Raw genomic sequence first — 20833 nt, forward strand, 5'->3', positions numbered from 1 at the left:
GCTAACGGTTTCTTTTTCTCTCTCACCCTCTTCCCGGCCGCCTTTGCCCTCACCCCTAGTTGGCTTCTGTTTATGATTCATCTCCTTAATTTGCTCAAAGTCCTTTTTTCACTGACCTTGTTTGGCTTCTTATAAGCACTAATGTGGAGCCCTAAACACTGTACACCACATATTTGTTTCTTTCTTGAATGGTAAAAGGATGATGCACAGAGTAGCTAACTGGAATTGATTTCTACAGAAAGAAGACAGGGCAGAGAAGCCAGATTGGCCAATGGTGAGAAGAATCATTTCTTCTGTAACCTGGGGACTCTAGGCATTTGATTCATAACCAGGATTACGAATCTGTATTTTTTAAGATCTCTGGAGCAAGAGGATAAAGAATCTTTGTGGATTTGGGAAATAGTTTTGGCTGAAAATCCAGCATTAGCTTATTATCTATTTGCTCTCTAGCTCTCTGGATCACTTTTTGAACAATGTGGTTTGGCTGTCTCCACCTGAGGTGGGGAGGAATGGAGGCAGCTTTCAATCAGAGGAGAAAGCCCAACCTCTGAGCCACTCCTGTGGGCAGGGATAGGTAATTTGGCTCTTCTCCTTTTCTATTGGGAGGGGGAAAATAAGGATTGAGTACCAACTTGCCAACTCTGCCCTCTACAGCACTACCTAGAGATTACATATGAATCTGGATAATCATAACACAAATAGAATAAATCCAGGACAATTTCCATATCTGCCAATGTTTAAGGCTCGTTTTTCATTGAAGCTTATTTTAAAATACACAGTACAGCTTTCTACCAAGCAATTACCCAAGGCAGAGGCTCGATTTTCTTTTTCAGAGCAGTAGGAAGCTACAGATGGAAAAAGGGTGGCAATAATGGATTTGACTTGGGCACCACACAACTGCCCACTGAAGGAACAGAAAGAGAAGAGCTATGTGCCCAGAGGATGTTTTAATTTAGTTTTTTAACAGATAAAAATGATTATGGACTCAATTACCGAGAAAAAACAGCCTTTCTGCAGAGATACTCAAAGACTTTTTCTTAAACCAGGAGCAAAAAAGGCAAACTTATGACAGAGCAAGAAGGCATAAAAAAGGGATAAGAATATACTTTAAAGTATCCTTGAAGGTTTTTGAGAATTCTATACATTCCAACTCAAAAAACCCACCTGAGGCTGAATATTTTGGGGCCAAATCTAGATATAGCAGCTGAGGGACAAAGGAAAATGAACCATAGGAAGCCATCTGCAGGAGAAAGAAAAGAGATGACAACTCACCCTGGAAGAAAAAAAAAGTTGAAAAGGATACAAAATGTGGTTGAATCCAAGAAACCTTAAATTGCCTTAATATAAAGAGTTTATCTTTTTTTCCTGGAAGCAATGAAGAAGAATAAAGATAACATTTAATTAGAATCTTTAAGAGAAAAGAAGGAGAAATTGTAGCGTTAGCCTGGCTTAAAAAAAAAAACAGCTGATGACAAGAAAATGTTAATTGTTTGGAAATATCCATTAGTCTCTTAGTGAAGAAAAAAATCAAAAGATTTTTTTAATAAGCCCTGGGTGCAATGATGGGGGGGCTCACTTAAAGGGGGGCAGGGGAGCTGGGAAATGTCCATAGGATGGATGGAGATGATCTGGTGGCTTTAGAAGAGGTCTGAAGAAGAATTAGGTAAATGTTAGTTTTCCAAAGCAGATAGTAAGAAACTAATAGTTTGGAGGAGGGGTGAGGGGGGGAAGAAACTAATTAACTCAAGGAGGCTGCCGTATGCATTTTCCTGAAGTCTCAAAAGGGTACTCAGGGATTCGGATGGTTTAAGAGAGGAAATTAGGGATTTTGCTTAAGGGAATTGTAAAGCATTTGATTGTATCTGCGTATGCTGGGGGAAATGATTTTGTGAAGCTAGATTCATAAAAAGAGCCAGAGTATAAAATATTTAATTCTAAAGTGAGGAAAACAGTGCAGATAACAAGCAGGCGGGTTGCAATTCCCACCACATTGTGTGGAGATAATTATTGAAGGATGATAGGATTATTGGTAGTTTAAACCCCACTTAAATTGCATGAACTTTTAATACAGTAGAACCACATTATAATGCTATTAGACAGATTTAGAGATACCGTGGACCAAATGACATCTTCATCCTCCTGCCCCATCCCCATAGATGCTGCATGCAAAAGCAGCCTGCCAGTGATGGAACCACAGTCATCGTTCCTGCTTTCCAAGGGCTCTCTCCATGACAACTCACAACTTCTCCAATAACTAAGGCTGGAATTGGGGATTTTTGGTTCTCCACGTCCAACCCCAAGCACCGACTTCTTTCTGGGGCCCATCGTCCACTACCCACTCAGCTGCTAGAATAGCCCCTAGTTGTGTAGATTTCCTGTATGTGCTCCGATGTGTACCCTCGCCTCCCTATTAGAACGGAAACTCTCTAGGGGAACCTGCTTCCCTTTTGTCTTTGTCGTCCCAGTGCTCCATCCATAGTTGGCACTTAATAAGTGTTTATTGCTTGACTGAGGCCATATTGCTTTTCTATAAAGCTAGATTGGATGTGGTCAAGTCCAGAGACCTTTTTAAGCGCTTACCAGGAGCAATGCTCAGCACTGGGCACATAAAGAAAGGCAAAGAACAGTCCTTGAATGCCTGTAGGAACTTTTACCTTCATCATCTGGGTAATGGGGAGGGGTACGGAGGAACCTGGATGTCTGTGGATGGGTAGTAAGAGGAAAGTCTTTAAAAGGAGACATGCATACATGGTAGCTATTATAATGAGAGAGTGGGTCATGGTGGAAAGGCAGCAAAGCTGGGTTTGAATCCTGTCTCAGCAATTTATTTATAGTGAGGATAAAATGGTACACTGGATTTGTGATTTTCACCATCCTCTGGTGAAGATTGTGGCCCAGTGGTACCTTTACACCTTGTACAATCTAGTCAGATGCTCCAATCTATTATCAAAATGCATCTTGTGTACAGCCTGCCCATTGTGGGTGACTTCTGTCCATGCTTCCCATGAATCCTCCACAGGGTTCAACCAACATGGCAGCAGGTTTCATCATGTTTTCTTGACTTTGCATAGATCCCAGAGGAACATGTAGGCTTATCCATTGGTTATCCCTTAGTCTCACTAGGTGGCTGGCCCATTTTGCCAGTTTTTTGCCACATTTTACCCATCTGCTTTTGCTATTCCCTCCAAGACTACCTTCCATCTCCTCTCTCAATCTTGTATGTACCCAATAATTTACTCCCCCATTAGCATGGGGAATAAATAACTAGGTACATAAATACTTTGAAGGTATTATCTGTATCCCCAGCTTGTGCCTGGCATATAGAAGGTGCTTGATAAATGTTTGTTTGTTGACTTTACTCAACCCCACTAATTCCACAAAATTCCCAATTCATATTATGTTATAGCCTACTCACAGACCTTTTCCTCCTCCCTGCCCCATTCTTTTCCATGGCCCTCTGGCAACCCCCAACTTCAATTCTTCAGAGATTGTACCACACAATGCTTTGTAGACATACAACAATTCTACAACAATATTGATGTTTAAAAGCTTGAGACCTGTCACTTCCATTGTACATTATTGCCTATTTGTTTTTGTCTTTGGTTTTCCTTTTAATTTTATTAGATCCTGGGAAGTATCTCATCCTCCTGGGAGGGGATTATGAAGTTACTCTAAAGGTCCATACACCAAGATCTCTTTAAAGCAATTTTAGGGAAAGATATGAACAATAACCTGAATCAGGAAAGCAGATCTCCTGGAGAAGACCATCATGATTCCAAATGAACTAAAAAGATGACAGCAATAAAGGATGTCCCCAGAAATCAAACACTACATCATGAGACTTGAGTGAGCCTTTGGGCATAATGAACTGAACTGTGTGATGGGGTTGGGCCCTCCATCCATTTCTGTTCTTCTCATGCACCATTATTTTATCCTGATTGTAAAACCATTGTGCCAAACAAGAGGAATGCCCCCAGAGACTCCTTGTCAATGCATCAATCAATCATTTTTACTATGTTAAGAAATATCCAGATGTTGTTAGACCCTTCATGAAATGGACAATATTTTGGGGCCCTCGTGTATCCTGTTGAGTCAGTCCTGAAATGTTTAACTGTTATATATAAGATAATTCATTGGAGGGACTAACATGTTAATCTCCCAAAGAATCAGAGTGGGGATTGGGTAAATTTAATATAAATTTGTTACCCCTATTTCCTTTTAGAAGTTTTGAAAATCCATTTTGTTCTCAGTCCCCTCTCCTTGATTGGGCATGCATGTGTACCATGGGAGGACACTAGAGGTCTTGTGGCTCCCTGGTGTCCTGGAAGACTAGCCTCTGATCCAGAATGAATGAGGTCCATCTTTTCAACTAGAGAAACCCAGAAGGAGTATTATCACTGGGGATAAGGAAGCAGCAAATCTTTAGGTCTGAGGACTTGCTTAGTGGAGCAGCTCGCAAGCTGTCTCTTGGCAAGGAAGTAGCAGCAATGAATGAAAATGTGAGGTGAGCAGTGAACTCAGATTGGCTAGGCCACATGATTATGCCATTTCAATCCACTTTTACTATTTAATAAATAATTGTGAATTGATATATAGTCTCCAGAGGATTTTAATTTTAACAGGCCTGTAGAAGTGGTGCATAATTTCCCAAAGGCAATTCAGCCTCCATCTCTTCCTCTTGCCCAATTCTAAGGTGAGCTGATTGTTTCTTTGCAGCATCTGTCCATGATAAATGGACAGGGAGAAAAGCTCTATGGGTATTCCATCCAACTGCATAGCATTTTCTGGACAATTGAAATTCTTCATCCACTTGGTTTTTCCTGTGTGGATAGTCAGTTGAAACTCTTTTAAATGTCTACAAATCTCATTTAGGAAATTGCACTGTTCTGGGGCTTTATGTAATTGTCATAATGCCACACGAGCATCTATAGAACTTCACCTATAGGGAATCCCCATTCCGTTTGGATTCTGTGCTGGACCTCCTCCATAACCATTGAGGAACACCTTGGATGAACATTGGGTTTTATACATCAACTGCTATTAATAATCAGAGTTATTGTTCATGTCTTTAAAGTACTCTGGTATGATTGAAACAGCCATGGAAGACATCTTATAGGAAGGAAGCCTTCAAGATGGCATTTTATACTTCCAAATCAAATGCTTTTTGATAGTCAACAACATAGAATATGTGTTTCTATTTCTTTGGTCTCCACGGACAAACAATAGCTCAATAAATAGCCAACCTTCTAGGGATAAGACTGTAATCTTGTCCTCAGAAAGCTAACAAAGGCTTTTTTCAGTTACACAGAGAAACAATTTTTGATGATTGTTTTTTGACATTTTAAAATCCAGGTTTTCTCTCTCCCTGTCCTCCCCTGCTCCCCAAGACAGTGAATAGTCTGATATAGGTTATACACATAATTTCGGGAAATACAAATTTCCACATTGCTCATTCCATGATAGAAGACATACAATAGAAATCTCATGACTAATATGTAGTGGAAATGGCGTTTTTTTATCTGCACTCAGATTCCAATAGTTCTTTCTTTTGCTGAAGATAGCATTTTCTTCATGATCCCTTGTGGTTATCTTAGAGACTTGATTTGCTGATGATAGTTTAGCCCTTCACAGTTGATCATTATATATATTTCTCTCTATATGTATATATATATGTATATATATATATTCTCCTGGTTCTATTCACTTCATATAAGTTTTCCAGGTTTTTCTGAACTCATCCTGTTCATTGTTCCTTATGGCACCTTTTATACTTCAGCTTAGGCTCAAACTTGAGGGGCCTGTGGGGCCAGGAGGACCAGGATGTCTAGGAGAACCAGGGGACCCAGGAGGACCACCTTCACCATGGTCACCCTGAAAACAAATGTAATATAAGTGTGCATTGCATAAACCTCCCTTTCAAACATCTACCAAGCTATCCAGCTACTCATCAATCAAACAAGAATTTGTTGAGCATCTACAACATGCCAGACATTTTGCTAGGTTCTCCCCAAATTCCTGGACTGCCTGGTGGTCCTGCAAGACTTCGTGCCCCAATTATACCTATAAGATCTGATGGACCTGGACTTCGCTTTTGAGAAAGGGCCACCACGGGGACCAGCTATACCTGGAAGGCCAGCTGGACTGCCTTTACCCTGGAAAAAAAAGAGCACCATTGGCATCTTTGACTTCCATGTTAAAGAACAGAATTTGCCCTTCTGTTTCTAATCTGTTATCTTATCTCCAGATTGACCAGCTGGATCAAGTGGTCCAATGGGACCCAAAGGACCCTAAAGAGAATAGGAAAAACATTTCAATATTGAGCTTAAAAAGAGACAGAAAGTTCCATAAGCTCAAGGACAGTGATTTTTGTATATTTTACATTTCTTTGGGAAGAGCACAGCGCTTACTATATTCTTATTTAACTTGATTGAACAAATGAGGGACATGAAGAAATCAAATTATAAATACAGAAAACATCACATTGCCATTATTAAATAATCACTGCATTAAAAAATGGACCAATTATGACCAATGGACCCCAAATAGGCAATTTCCAACCAAGATTCTGGGAGTTGTGAGTGGAAATGCAGAAAGACTTCCTGTAGGCATAACTGCCTTCAGCTCCTTTTTTTTCCTGTGGAAATTACCAGGCGATTCTCCTTTGAGTGACTGTGAAGGCTCTCTTTCCTTGCATCCCAGAAACCAGAAAGAGGGAGAAAGAGGGGATGAGAGATTCCATTTGGGGGTGTCCTGGGATGTGAGTTTTAGAAACTTGAAAGCAAGCTGCTTGGGAGTTGGCATAATGCCGAGGCTCTGGAGGAGGGGCTAGGAAGGACAGTGGGCCTCTGATGGAAGAGGGCATGGGGGCTTTGAGCCAACCTGGTAACAAACCAACATTAAAAGCATGGTGGCACATACAGAATGGTCTTGGCATTGAACCTGTAGAAGAGTGAGATTCAGGGATGAATGTGGTTGTCAGGGTGGGAGATGGGATGGACAGATTCCAGTGAATTAAAGTCAAATACAAACCAGATAGTTTTGTTTCCACTTTTAATTGAAAGAGCAGTTTTCCTGAGAGCAAGTAATTTGAGGTCCTCAGCTAATCCCCTCACAATCCCCGAGTGCGCCATCACTCGCAATCAGTGCTGCCATGCCCCAGCGCTCCGAGCCAGCCAGAACCACTAAGGGAATTCAAGGGATGTTTTCTAGTCACCAGTCTCTGATTAGAAGCCCTTCTATCCTCTGAAGGCTTTTAACCCTAAGGCAGGGAACCGGTTCTTAGCTCTATAGAGATTGTGACTTCACAAATTCTGTACAGTGATAAGAGTCAATATCAAAGTCATCCATTCTATCTCATGTTCCTGAATGCCAGCTCAGCCTTCTCTCAGCCTGCTGCAATAGCTCCTTCTCTCTCTCTGATCTGGGGACAAGGAAGTTATTTTTAAATATTTATTTTATTATATCTTATATATATATATGTGTGTGTGTGTGTGTGTGTGTGTGTGTGTGTGTGTGTGATATCTTATTTTTAAATGATTTATTTTTTTAAAACCCTTACCTTCCGTCTTGGAGTCAATACTGTGTATTGGCTCCAAGGCAAAAGAGTGGTAAGGGCTAGGCAATGGGGGTCAAGTGACTTGCCCAGGGTCACACAGCTGGGAAGTGTCTGAGGCCAGATTTGAACCTAGGACCTCCCATCTCTAGGGCTAGCTCTCAATCCACTGAGCTACCCAGCTGCTCCCTGATTTATTTTTTTAAAAAAGGCATTTTCTCCAGACCTGACAACCTCCCTCACCACAATCCCCAGTTGCCTCTCCTAGTGACCCTTACTCATATAATGAACTTTATTTCTGTTCCATATGGGACTAGAGTTTTCTTCACTGTCCTCCTGTCCTTCCCCAACTGGGCTGCCAAGAAGTGGCCATACCTTTAGGTACTCATGCCTGATTCCTGACCTGGGCAGAGAGATCTCCTCCAGCCTCCCTGGGCTCACCTTCTTCCCCCCCACCCCCGGATAAGCAAGGCAGGTGTACTCAGTTGTGCTCTGGTATGGCCCCTGCCTTCTGCTGTAGCTCAATTATGACAAGACAAATCTCTGAAGCTTTTTGGTGGGAACCCCTCAGTCAGTGCCACCCCTTCCACCTTGAACCTCCTTCTTCCTCAGAATTTCCAGACTGTCGCTTTGCAAAGAGGAACCAAGAAATCCCATCTTTAAGCCTGGAGCATCCCCTTTTTCCTCCCTCATTTGCCACTGCATGCTAAGAAAAAGGGCTTCCCTAGAGGCAGAGACTGGTCCTATGAGATTACTGGTAAAGGGAACTCACAAGTGAGGAAACTCCCTCCACCAATTCAGATCATCACGTTCTTTGAAATTTAGTCTTAGAGAATTGCCTGGAAGCTTCTAGGTCTCATCATCAACAAGGCAGTAGACAGATATTTTCCCCATTCCTGACAAACTCTCACCACTGCCATCCCCAGCCACAGAGATTCTGCACCAGTTGGAGAGAAATCATAACTGACTCCACAGGACAAGAAAGTGAGTAACACTAGAAGGTGCTCATCCTTAAAACTCACTCAACTTCCTCTTGGACCAGCCTTCATGCTTCTGGAAGAGCCACACAAACCAACCCACAGGATTGTTTCTGGGCCCTCCTCTTGCTACAGGGACTGCTGGTGTACCGCTTCTCCTGTCTGCTTTCTACTGTTGTTCTGCCCAACCACGTTGGGAGAAAAGAGAGATCTTCATCTCTTATGGTTCCTTCTCCCTGAGACAGCCCAAGGCTAGTCAGTTATTTAATAAACATTAAGCATCTATTCTTACATTTGCTACAAAAAAGAGTGAAAAGTGGCTTCAGCCAAGTCAAGGAGCCAAAGGAAAAACTAGGGCAGAGTCCCAGCATGTGTGATTGCATGAGGTTTGAAGGAGAAGAGTCTGGAACACACTGTGCAGGGGAGTTCTTTTCCCCTCCCCAAGGTTGTTCTGAGGGCAGGGGTTGAACCTGAGGGAAAGTATATTCCCCATTGCAGGAGGAAACTGTAGCAGCTTTAGCTGAGGTCTAAGAGTAACAACAAAAGGGAAGGAGTAAGAAAGTGAATGATAGGTTCTCTCAGAACTCAAGTCTGTCTGAATCCAAGCCCAGTCTTGTTCTCTTCTCTGCAACACCTTGCTATCTGAGCAGAAATGGGTCAACACAAACCCATTATTGCTGCCTAAGGGCTTTGAAGAACAGAATCATTCAAAGAAGCAAACTGCTTAAGACAAAGAGCATAGAGAAGGTGGAATGAAACGTTTTATTTCAAAGTCAAATTATGCTTTCTGTTTATAACTGAGTATTTATGTTTGTCTTCAAATATATTTCCCTCTAATCATGTATTTAAGAACCACCTTTTGCCCCCATTTTTATTACACATTTGCAACAGACGGGCTTTTTGCAAACGAAGCCTCCATCTGGACTCACATGTGGTACATTGTGACTGGAGAAGCATCTGAGTTGTGCTATAACTTTTGATTGGTCTCTCAGACAGTCTCCACTAAGCTCCTCCCCATTAGAGTGCATTCTTGACATGTAAGTTTTTTTTTGTATAATATCTCTCTGCTGTATCTAGAACATTTTCACTTGTTACTTTCCCTGAGTCCCACCTTGTTACGGCCAGAAGCATCTCCTTCTACCTTATTTGGTTGTAGACTAGGAAAGCGTCCAGCTTTTGTTGCAAGCTGTTCTCTGGCATCTGGTGAAGGGAAGGTCACTCATGACAGTCACGAACGTGGACCTCATCCGTTGGCCTGCTGTCCTGAAGCAACAGTCCTCTAAGTAAAGACCCATCCTAAGCTTTCAGACATGTCACTCTTCAGGACCCTCGGGAAGCCTGAGGCTTCCTCTGGGTAGATTTCAGACCCAGAGCTCCACGCAATGACCTGTGTGTCTCTTATGTCTGGAAGTTCTCCCTGGTTCTGACAAATGGTCCCAATTACATTCCACACATGCTCTGTGAATGTCAAGGAAAGAACAAGAAATGCCAGATGACCCCCAGGGATTACACTGTAGCCTTTGTCCAAGTGGAGTTCCCTGAGCTCCAACACGACCTTGGCGGGCACACTGGTATCTTTGCTTCTTGGATCATCTTTTCTCAAGTAGGGGAATCTGTTGAGCAAGTATTTGCCTTTGGCATGTACTGCCAACCAGAACTTCAGGGCAAATTTGTCTGAGGCATATTGAACACATTTACAACATTCCTCGCAAGGCAGCAGGAATGAATGTCTTCTAACAGTTATCATTAAAAGGATTCTTCAGTGAGACTAGACAAAGTGTGTGTGGAGATAGATGTCGCTTCCTTCAGTTCTCGGGTGGAAGTGATACCTCATTATATCTAGGCATCAATTATGAGGCAGAGTTTTGTAGAACTAAAGGCACCACCAGAAGCTATTCCACGTACCGTTCAGGGATCTGTTTCTTCCATAGATAATGTCACGAGTACAAATAAGACCAATGAGTTTTCGAATTCTTCTAATGGAGCAGAGCACTTAGCATGGCCTGTTACTCCTTGGCCGGTGGGATGTGTACAGTTCTGAGTGTTTCTAGGCTCACTAAGTAAACGTTGTAAAGCAGAAATGGGGCTTTTGTCATGACATGGTTTGTAGAATATGTGGTAGGACGATGCTAAAGACGAATCACATGTAAGAGTTGTAAACATTCTGGCATTGCTTGAGAAGCAACAGTTCTTTCAGTGAAGCCCATCCTAACCTTCCTTCATCTCTTTTTGTCCTTGAACTTGGTCTGACAGGGACCACATTGCCTTTAGATCATCAGCTCTGGAAGAAGTTGCATGAATAGGCTCATCATCACCGGGATCAGATGAGAAACAATCTTTCTCTTGTGTTTTACAGTCGTGGCACTGATACCACCAAATTCACCATCTGACTGAATGAATTGGATGGGATATTTCTTGTTAGGTAAGAAATCTGTTCACCAGAATTCAGTATTGGACAACGACTGCTGAGAAAACTGGAAAACAATATGGCAGAAACTAGGCAGAAACCTGCATCTCGCATCCTACCCCAAGATAAAGTCAAAATGAATATAATAAAGGGTGATGCCATGAACAAGTAAAGGGAGCACAAGATAGGGTACCTGTCAGGTCTATGGATAAAGACCAGACAAGACCTAGAGGACATTACAAGATATGAAACAGATCAATTTGGCCACATTAGACTAAAAAGTTTGAACACAAAATAAATGCAACCAAGATTAAAAGGGAAACAATGAACTGTGGAGGTGGGGGGAGGATTTATAGCAAGCATCTCTGATAAAGGTCTCATTTCTCAAATATATGGAGAACTGAGTAAAATTTATAAGAATACAAGTAATTTCCCAATTGATAAAGAATCAAAAGATATGAACAAGAAGTTCTCAGATGAAGAAACTAAAACTATCTTCACTCACATGAAAAAATGCTCCAAATCACTATTAATTAGATAAATGCAAAAATTAAAACAACTCTGAAATACCACCTCATATTTATTGGACTGGCTTGTTGGAGGAATTGTGGGAAAACTGGGACACTAATACGCTGTTGGTGGAGCTGTGAACTAATATAACTATTCTGGAGTGTAGTTTGGAATTATGTCCAAAGGGACATAAAACTATTTATACCCTTTGAACCACCAGTACCACTACTAGATCTGTATCCCAAAAAGTTCAACAATAGGATCCTACTTGCAACAATTCTTTTTGTGGTGGCAAAGAATTGAAAACTGGAGAGATCTCCACCAATTAGGGGAATGACTAAACAAACTGTTGTATATGATCGTAATGGAACGCTATTGTGCCATAAGGAATGACAAATGGAACAATCATAAAAAGAAAACCAGGAAAGAACTATATAGGAAGTGACACAAAGTGAAAAAAGTAGAAACAGGAGAATTGGCAATGATCACCTGTGGCTGACTTTTAACTATCATTAGCACTGCAAGGTCAACTCCAAGAAATTCATGGCAAAAAAGGCTATCCACCACCATAGAAGGAACTGATGAATTCGGAATGCAAATTGAAGTCTACCATTTTTCATTATATCCTTCATGCCTTTCCTTTCTTGCATAAGTGATATCTTTAACATCATGATGAATATGGGAATATGAAAAATAAAATAAATCTGCTAATTGGAGAATCTATTGGACATTTTTTTCTGTAAGGATGCAAAGAAAATCATATTATTATTACAACCAAATTATAAGCCCTGAAAATATGAAAAAAGATGAAAAATAAATTAGTAAAATAGTAGAAAGGTAATTAAGTGGTCCCATACAATTTAGTATAATATCAATCAGTGCCACTTGTTTTAATAATATCAGTATTGGTTCATTGGAGCATCTGGTGGCACCGTGGATAGAGTACCAGGCCTGGCGCCAGGAAGACCTAAGTTCAAATCCAGCCTCAGATACTAATTCTGTGACCTGTGGCAAGTCATTGAACCTTGCTTTCCTCAGTTTCCTCATCTTTAAAGTGATCTGGAGAAGGATATGGCAAACCACTCTAGTATCTTTGCCAAGAAAATCCTCAGTGAGGTCACAAAGAGTCAGACATGACTGAAACAACTGAAAACAACAAAATAAAAGATAAAATTTCATTTTCCTCTATAAATATATTTTGCAAGGTTTTATAAATTTTTAATGAACTCTACTAGTGCTCCAACATGAAAAGGTTAATATGGACAAAGGGATACCTCCATAAAAATAAATGCAGGCGTATTTTCTCTTACTTAGAGCAAACACATGAAGAATTTATGTGTGTCATTTGATCCATCTGGTCCTTATAGGTAGGACCACATGTTTTATTCCTTTTGTTATTTGAAAAGTATTTAGATGTTAAAGAACAAAAAGAGAAAAAAAATCATCTAGTATGAAATAATCATTCCTAAGCCTTTTCAAGTTTCAAATATCTATTTTTTTTTGTATTTATTTTTGCATCACTCGACACCCTGTTCCTTCTGGTGTTTAAAAAATGACCTCATTATTCTTATTGGTGGCAAGTAAGTCATGACCAGACTTATTAGCACTGAATATTCCCAAGGAGAGCCTGTTCATGGGAATACTGGGCTTTGTTAGTGGCTTTATGAATCACTGGTCTGTCAGGACAGTGCCATTGGTCTTTATCTGGAAAAAGAATCCCCTCCCCAGCCCCCCCCCCAAACCCAGCCATGTTTGACCTGCTTACACATTCCCTAATGCAATCTTTACCCCTCAGTTCCCTCGGAAAACTCTTCTTTTCAGCTCCTTAAGAGCAGAGTTGATTCCATTTCAAGGAAAGGCTAATCATTGGCACCAGTGACAGCTCCCACGTATGTAACACTTTATAGCTTACAAGTCACCCCTCGCAGCACCCTGGTGAAGTAGGTAGTGAATGGCTATAATTGCCCTTATTTTACAGACGAGGAAACAGGGCCCCTCGGGGAGTCTGGGAGGTTGCCCCAAGATCACATAGCTAACAGGGGCCAGAGCCAGGTCGTTTGAGTCAATGGCAGCACTTTTCTCACTCTGCCACACTGACACGGATGAAATCATGAGCCTGAGAACACCCTTTCCTAGCCAGAAGAGCGACTGCAGAAATAAATTCTCCTTGGATGGGAAATACTGGGAAGGCCATTGAAGGCTGCACCCCGTGTATCAGAGAACACCCTTTGGGGGAGCTGAATGTTTCAGTCCACCATCTGGCCTCCCTCTCTTGGGGGCCTGGGACTTATTCTCTTCCTTTTCTCTTCTTTTTTCAAAACCTTCTGGTCTATTATCAGTTCTACCACAGAAGAGCAGCAAGGACTAGACAATCAGGGTTAAGTAAGGCAGTGTTTGAGGCCAGATTTGAACCCAGGTTCTCCTGATTATAGGCTCAGCATTCTATCCATTGTGCTACCTGTCTGCCCCAACTTGTTTTCATTGGACGAAATTTCAAAGCCTTGGAAGGGATGGTAGGTGAAACTGATGTATCTGCTGGGGAATCGACATGCAGGGATGGGATCAATTGAAGTAAAAAAAAGGAACTGCCATGATTGTGCGGTGGTACACACACACACACACACACACACACACACACACACACACACCTTCTAGTTTTTCTGGGTAAATGAATTACTTTTAGTATCTAGGTTATAGTAGCATTATCAATCTAACATGGGTCAAGATAAGGCTTATTAGCCATCAACAGTATCAGAAGCCAAATACAGCACATTGGTGGTCCAGAAGTCCAGAAGACCTGAGTTCAAATTCAGCTTCCTGTCTATATGACCCCAGGCAAGTCACTTATCTGCCATCTGCCTTGGTTTTGTCATCTGCAAAATGGAGATAATAATAGTACCTACCTCCCAAGGCAGTTACTGAGGAAAAAATGAAATGTCTGTACAGTCTTTGCAAATGTTAAATAACTCTATAAGCTCTGGCTATTATGACTTTTAAAACATGTCTCCAGCCTCCTTTACTTGCTGGTTTCCACATAGATGAACAAATACAGTTTGAGATCTGAAACTAATCAGCTGAGCTGTCCCCGCCGATTTCAGTCGAATTCCATCGTTATTTACTTTTTAGATGCAGGATCTCTCGTACTCACGTTTGCCCTTCAAAATGTCACAATATGAGCTCCTTGAAATTTCTCCATGTGGCACTCGAAACCCCTTTTCAAAGGCAAAAATGACACGATTATGACAAATGTAAACATCTGAGGCCCGGGGACAATTTAGCCCCTGCCATCAAACCTCCAGGGGTTTTGTCCATGTACTGGGTCCTCCGGCCAACGTCAGGCTCTGTTCAGTGTGTTTGCACGGAGAGGGGGACTCCTGAGTTTGTCCTTGGAATTCCTTCTGCCTTCTGTTTAGTTTCCCAAACCTGTGTTTATCCATTATGTGTCCTCGCATTAAACAAATTAAAGTGATTTGTGCTTCCGTTTTTATTCTGAATGTCAAACACAAAGTCACTTTATATTGAAAAGGGGAGGAAGCCTATTCTCATTTAAAGGAGACTTTCTCAAATCTGAGCCAGAGCCTGTCAGTGCCGTGAAAGGGAGGAAACCTGGGCTTGTTTATATCCAATTACTTTTCCCATTAGAGACCTCATTTTCAGCCTGCTGATATAAAATGAAAAGAAGGCTTGTGATCACCAGTCATTTAAACAAATATGGTAGAGTCAACAATGCAGAAGTGAATTAGGCTTGGCCTCCGTGCGGATATTCTGAAGCTTTAAGTGTGCTTTTTCTTCCCTTTAGGAATATGACCGGCTACTTTCCCGAATACCCCACAGAAGAAGACGGGGGGTCAGCAATCATTTTTTCAGAAAAGACCCCAGAACAGGTATGCACAGTTAACCGAAAAATGGAAATGAATGAAGGAGGGTTTGTTCAAGTTTGAGAAGTTTATGCTCCAGTCCTCTCTCAAGGTTCACTAGCGGGTCTCTTGTAGGGTGTGATTTTAATTCAAACTGAGGCTATAGAGTGCCCCTTTCCTCTCTGCCAGAGGGAGGGGGCAATGGATGGACGTAGACCATCGCCTATTCCAGCAACCTCAGCCATTGGGTTAGCTTTATTGCACTGATTCCACCCCCCTCTTTTTTATTCATTACAACAGATGGCTCTCTGGGTAGGGTAGCAGGAAGGGATGTATTTGGAAATGGAGATGGTTAAAAAAACAATATTGATCAAACTTGTAAGGATAAATTCAGTCTCGTTCTTTACTTTCTTTTAGAAAAAATGTGATCACTCGCTGTTGAGATTCCCCAGAAAGCTGCATAAAGCTTGTGGGGTTTGGTGGTGGTGTTTGGGGGGTGGGGCTAGATATTCCCACTGATGCTATACTGAAACGATACCTATCGCCTGTTCATGGACTCACTCGATGTTACTTAATGCTACTTTTTCCTAGCTTGCCCTTTGGCATGGAGACCCCATTAGAGTGTCTGACATTAGGGAGATAGCCATATCTTCAGGAAAGTTCTCTGAAATTTTTCTCTCATAAAACTATCTATCATTCAGTCTACGAAAAACAAATCAAAACCGTGTCTCACTGTGTTTGTGCAGGAGCTAGCTACTAATGGAGCCTAGAAATGAGCTAGAGGGGACCTCAGAGGAAAATGAGGCCGAGGGAGGCAGGCTAAGTGACTTTCCCACAGTCGGAGGAATATCAGAGGCAGAGTTTGAACAAAACTATGGTTCTCATACAGTGTGTGTGTGTGTGTGTGTGTGTAAAGGAGTGTTGGTATACAAGCAGTATTCCTATGTTTCTCATTCCAAAGATGCTCATGTTGAGCAGTAGAGAACTCTGGAGATCACTGGGCCCAATTTCTCCAATGGTAGATGTAGAAATGGAGAGGAAAGCAGCTCTCTAGATAGACAATTAGTAGTGGAGCCAGTCAAATCCTGCTTCTTAAACTCCACGTCCCAACCAGAACAAAGTCATTTCTTCTCCTAGCATCAGCCTGGCTGTCACTGACTCTCTCAGGTTCATCAGAGTGTTCAGCAATTGCAGAGATAAAATGAGAATCAGAGATGTAAAATCCTATTGAATTCAAGGTCTTAGTGGGTAGGGAAAGGGGTTTCTCTGCCATTCCAAGTCAGAGCTCATCCCTACCTCCCTACCCTCACACCAAGGCTTTCATAAGCCTTCTATAGGTTATCAACCTAGTTCACTAGAGGCTTTCCGTGTGGGTAGTGGTAGTGAGGTCATCTGCTTCGAATTCCTCACCCTTGGGACATGATTGGTCTCCACACACCTGCTCCCAATGATGCCTAGTATCCTACTGTTCATATATGTATGTCTTCATTGGTGTTGAAGTCTATGCACACCCCACATGTGTTTCCATTGGCCCCTTGGATTTCCTGAAACAATGCCTTTTGGAAAAGTCCAGTGTTCTGTTATTTGAAACCAATCATATTATATGTCAAGTCAACAGACATTTATTAAGTGACTACGCTATATCAGGCAAAGGAGGACACCAAAAAGTGAAAGGCAAAACAGCCCCTGCTCTCAAGGAGCACATGGTCAAATGGGGAAATGTATACAAAGAGAAGATAAACTATAGACAATCTTAGGCAGAAGGCACCAAGATTAAAGGAGATTGGGAAGGGCTTCTTGGAGAATGCAGGACTTTAGCTGAATCTTGAAGGAAGCCAGGAGGCAGAGATAAGGAAGTAGAGCATTTCATGAATAGAAGATAGCCAGTGAAAATGCCAAGAGAAAGGTGTTGGAGAGTTGTCTATGAGGAACAGCAAGGAGACCAATGTTCCTAGATTGAAATATACCTGGAAAGAAATAAAGTGTGAGAACTCTGATTGGGGTTGGTCTGTGGGAGCAAGCCAGACCAGACTCCTATTCCCCCAGTTGGAGTCCATTTCATCATGGAGTAGAATGGAGTGGACAGCATTTGTTAAACATTAATGGAGTACTAGCTTCATCATCCATCCATAGTATCTATCTGAAATATATGAATTGATGGAATACTTGAGTAAGTTCTTACACAATTACATGTCCTCCCTCATTTTACTCCCTCATCCCCTTCAAGTCCCTTCATCTCATTTCACCCTCCTTTTCTTCTTTTTTCTATTCCTCCCTCACTTTTTTCTCCTTTCTCCTTTCTCTTGCTCTCTTTTCGCATTGGAAAGAAGAATTGGGGTGGGGAGGTGAGATCCCATATCATTCATCTCCATAGTCACAAAAAAGACAAATGAGACAAGCCTGGTATCATACTAAATTTATCTCAGAGTTCAATGGTAGTTTATTTCTCTTCAACTAGTGAGGGTGCACATTGGTGAGTTATTTTAATGATTTGTAGTCATTAGAGTGGGAAAAAAGGTCCTTTGCACTCTCTCTCTCTCTTTATCTCTCTCTCCATTTCCCCCTTTTCCTCTCTCCCTCCCCACCCACCCCACAATGTGAATGTGTTCTTGTGTTTTCCCATTCAGGTTGCACCACTTAAAACCTAGGGCACTTCCATAGTTTACAGTATTTCTTAAGGATTGCTAGAGTATCAGCCCAGAGGCCCCTAAAAATCCAGAGTTTTTATTTCTTCTGACCCTACCTCACTCCAGATAGATACCTGTTATGTTTTATGTTCAAATGTTCCCTCAAATTTCTGTTTAGATTCCCCACTACTCTCCATTCATTGTAGTTTCCAGTCTCAGAGACCTGAATGGGAGTATTTCTTAGGGGGATAGGGTAGGAATGAGTCATGTTAAGAGTATCCAGTCCAACTAAACAGATCATGATTTGGATATGGGAAGGAAAGCAGAAGGGAAAACCAAATCTTCTCACTTGAAGACCACCTAGAATTGACATAAGACCTCTCCAAACATCTTTGTACCAGAAGGGGATATTTAGATACTTTGTGGGTAGTTGAGGAGATTGTGGTAGCATAAACTTAGAATTCTAGGACTAGAAAGACCCTAATAGGCCACCACAGCCTAGTCATCAGTTTGTAGCTGAAGAAATTGAGAACCAGTGAGATGCTGTCATTTACTTAGAGACATACAAATAGTAAAACAGGATTTCAAGTCAGATATTAAAATCCAAACTAATGCTTTTCCCCACCATGCTGGACCAATGGTAGCCCAGCCTCTGTTTATAGATCTCTAGGAAGGAGAAATTCACTGCTTCCTGGGGCATTTAATTCCATTTGGGTAGAAAACTCATAGTTAGGAATATTTTCCGTACATCAAGCCTAATGACACTTTGGTTACTTCCCATAGATTTTGATACATGGTACCTACATTGACATTTTCTTGGATGTAGTCTCTTGTTATTTTAACACTTTTCCTCTTTCCCCCAACTATTATTTAATAGATAATCTTTTAGTTTCTATGGAAACTTACAGTTTCGTTCATTGTGCCATTATTACTAGTTTTGCAGCATTTTCACCTGGCAGTCTATCTCTTAGGCTGTTAGATTTTAGATATTTGCCCATATCTTCTTTGGGATCCACCGTGTCATCAGTTTTCATATAAATTACATGACCTTTAAAATAGGGAGCATATTCTTTACATAGTCCAATTGTTTTTCTTTATAATTCTTTGAGGTCTGGTTTGCTTTAATACTTTAACTCTATGACTTCTACCTTTTTGGAGGATTTATCTTATTCTGATGCTGATGTACTTGAATTTCTTACTCATTGTTTTCATCTATTTTTTATTGTAATACTCTAAGGCAGTGGTTCTCAACCTCTCAATTTGTAGCAATGAGAATACATAATGCATATCAGGTATTTACATTCCGAATCATAACTGTAGCAAAATTACAGTTTTGAAGTAGCCACCAAAATAATTTTTGGTTTGGGGTCACTGCAACATGAGGAACTGTATTGTGGGGTCACAGCATTAGAAAGGTTGAGAACCACTGCTCTAAGGTCTTCTTAAATGAATTTAATGAATTTTCTTGCAAAAGTGTTAGACTACATATATTTGAGAGTGATATATTAATGTGTTGTTTAGGACTTTCTCTTTTGGGAGATACCTATGCAGTAGTGGAGAGAGATGGTTTCATCTAGGAAGACTAGAATTCAAGGCTAGCTTCTTACACACACTGGCTCTGGAACCCTGGGCAAATCTCTTCATCTTTCCATACTCTATGCCATTGTCTAAAAATCTAAGCTTCAGGGAAGGTGCTAACCTACATAGATAAAGGGAGTTTCCAAATCTGGGAGTTCCCTATACCCATGAAATCATAGGTCCTGTCCTTATCCTTTATCTCTTTCTCGTTTTTATCCAACTTTGTCTAATATCATTAGAACCATTCAGTTTTTAATAATTTGTCAGTCTCATGATAAGACACATTGTGAATCTATATGGACATTTAAAATAAAGTTTCCCCTATCCGCATGTTTGATTCTTCCCTTTAACTAATTCTGTAACTTTTGTGTTTTCTTAGAGAGTTTGTCCCATCTGTATTTAGTGTCAGTTGCCAAGCTTGTCTCTGCTTTGCTTGTTCTGTCAGAAGGGGTATGTACTTTTTATTCTGATTACTGTACTGATTTTATTCTGATTGCTTTATACTGATTATTCTGATCATGAATCCATACTTAACAGCCCCTTCCTAAACAGAGTTCCATTTTTTCATATTAAGAACTATATTCTTTATGTTAATATCATGGTCTTCCACTTGGGGATAACTCTGCCCATCCCACTTCCTTTCTCCCTCCTTAGTTTCTTTCCTCCATGTTTCTGAAATCTTTGGTGATTTAACTGGGACAAATTCTCTGAAGTTCCTACTCTCTAAGCAATGATATGTCTCCATTGCTTAAAAGGTTTGCCTTTTGGAATGGGAAGCTGGTTAGTTGACTCAAAGCATCTCTCTGTAGACTTTACAAAGTCTGATTGCTTCTCAGATGGCCATCCACTGTCCTTAGAAATCAAACTAGGCTTTGTTAGGTAGCTGTCTGGCTTTGTGGTGTCGATCATGGGGACCTCCCTTGAAAAGGACACCATGAGCCTCCTCAGAGGTATAATTAGGATTTTTTGCACATTGGGCAAATGACACAAAAGGCACTGTAGTTATAGAGGGAGTGTGAATGATACTCCATTTGAGGGAAGAGGGAGGACATCATGAAATTCTTGTTAGAATTACCACTTCCATTCCCTCTCCCCCCACTCCTATCCCAGCATGCTATTTAAAAGCTTCTGATATTTAAAAAATGCTTTAGTCTTGCCTTGTTGTTTTTTATCACAATAGGATCTCATTTATAAAGGGTGAAACCAGAGGCCAGAAAAGGAATCATGAACTGGGAAAAAAGGAGAGGGCTATCAGCACCAAAGATTCCAAGGAGCTTGAGGAAGGGGCTTAGGAGTAAGGAAGTAGGATGGTGGAATATCAGGAG

General features: G+C 41.1%; 1 protein-coding gene across 1 annotated transcript in view; it reads left to right on the plus strand.

Moving 5' to 3' along the window:
- IQCA1 (IQ motif containing with AAA domain 1) overlaps positions 1-20833 on the plus strand; it is a 231767-nt gene that overhangs the window by 88170 nt on the left and 122764 nt on the right. The window contains exon 7 of the mRNA XM_056814786.1: positions 15246-15330. Within this exon, the coding sequence (XP_056670764.1) occupies positions 15246-15330 (85 nt within the window). The remainder of the gene's footprint in view (positions 1-15245; positions 15331-20833) is intronic.

Source organism: Monodelphis domestica, chromosome 2 (assembly GCF_027887165.1).
Source record: "Monodelphis domestica isolate mMonDom1 chromosome 2, mMonDom1.pri, whole genome shotgun sequence".
In the NCBI taxonomy this organism is placed as follows: Eukaryota; Metazoa; Chordata; class Mammalia; order Didelphimorphia; family Didelphidae; genus Monodelphis; species Monodelphis domestica.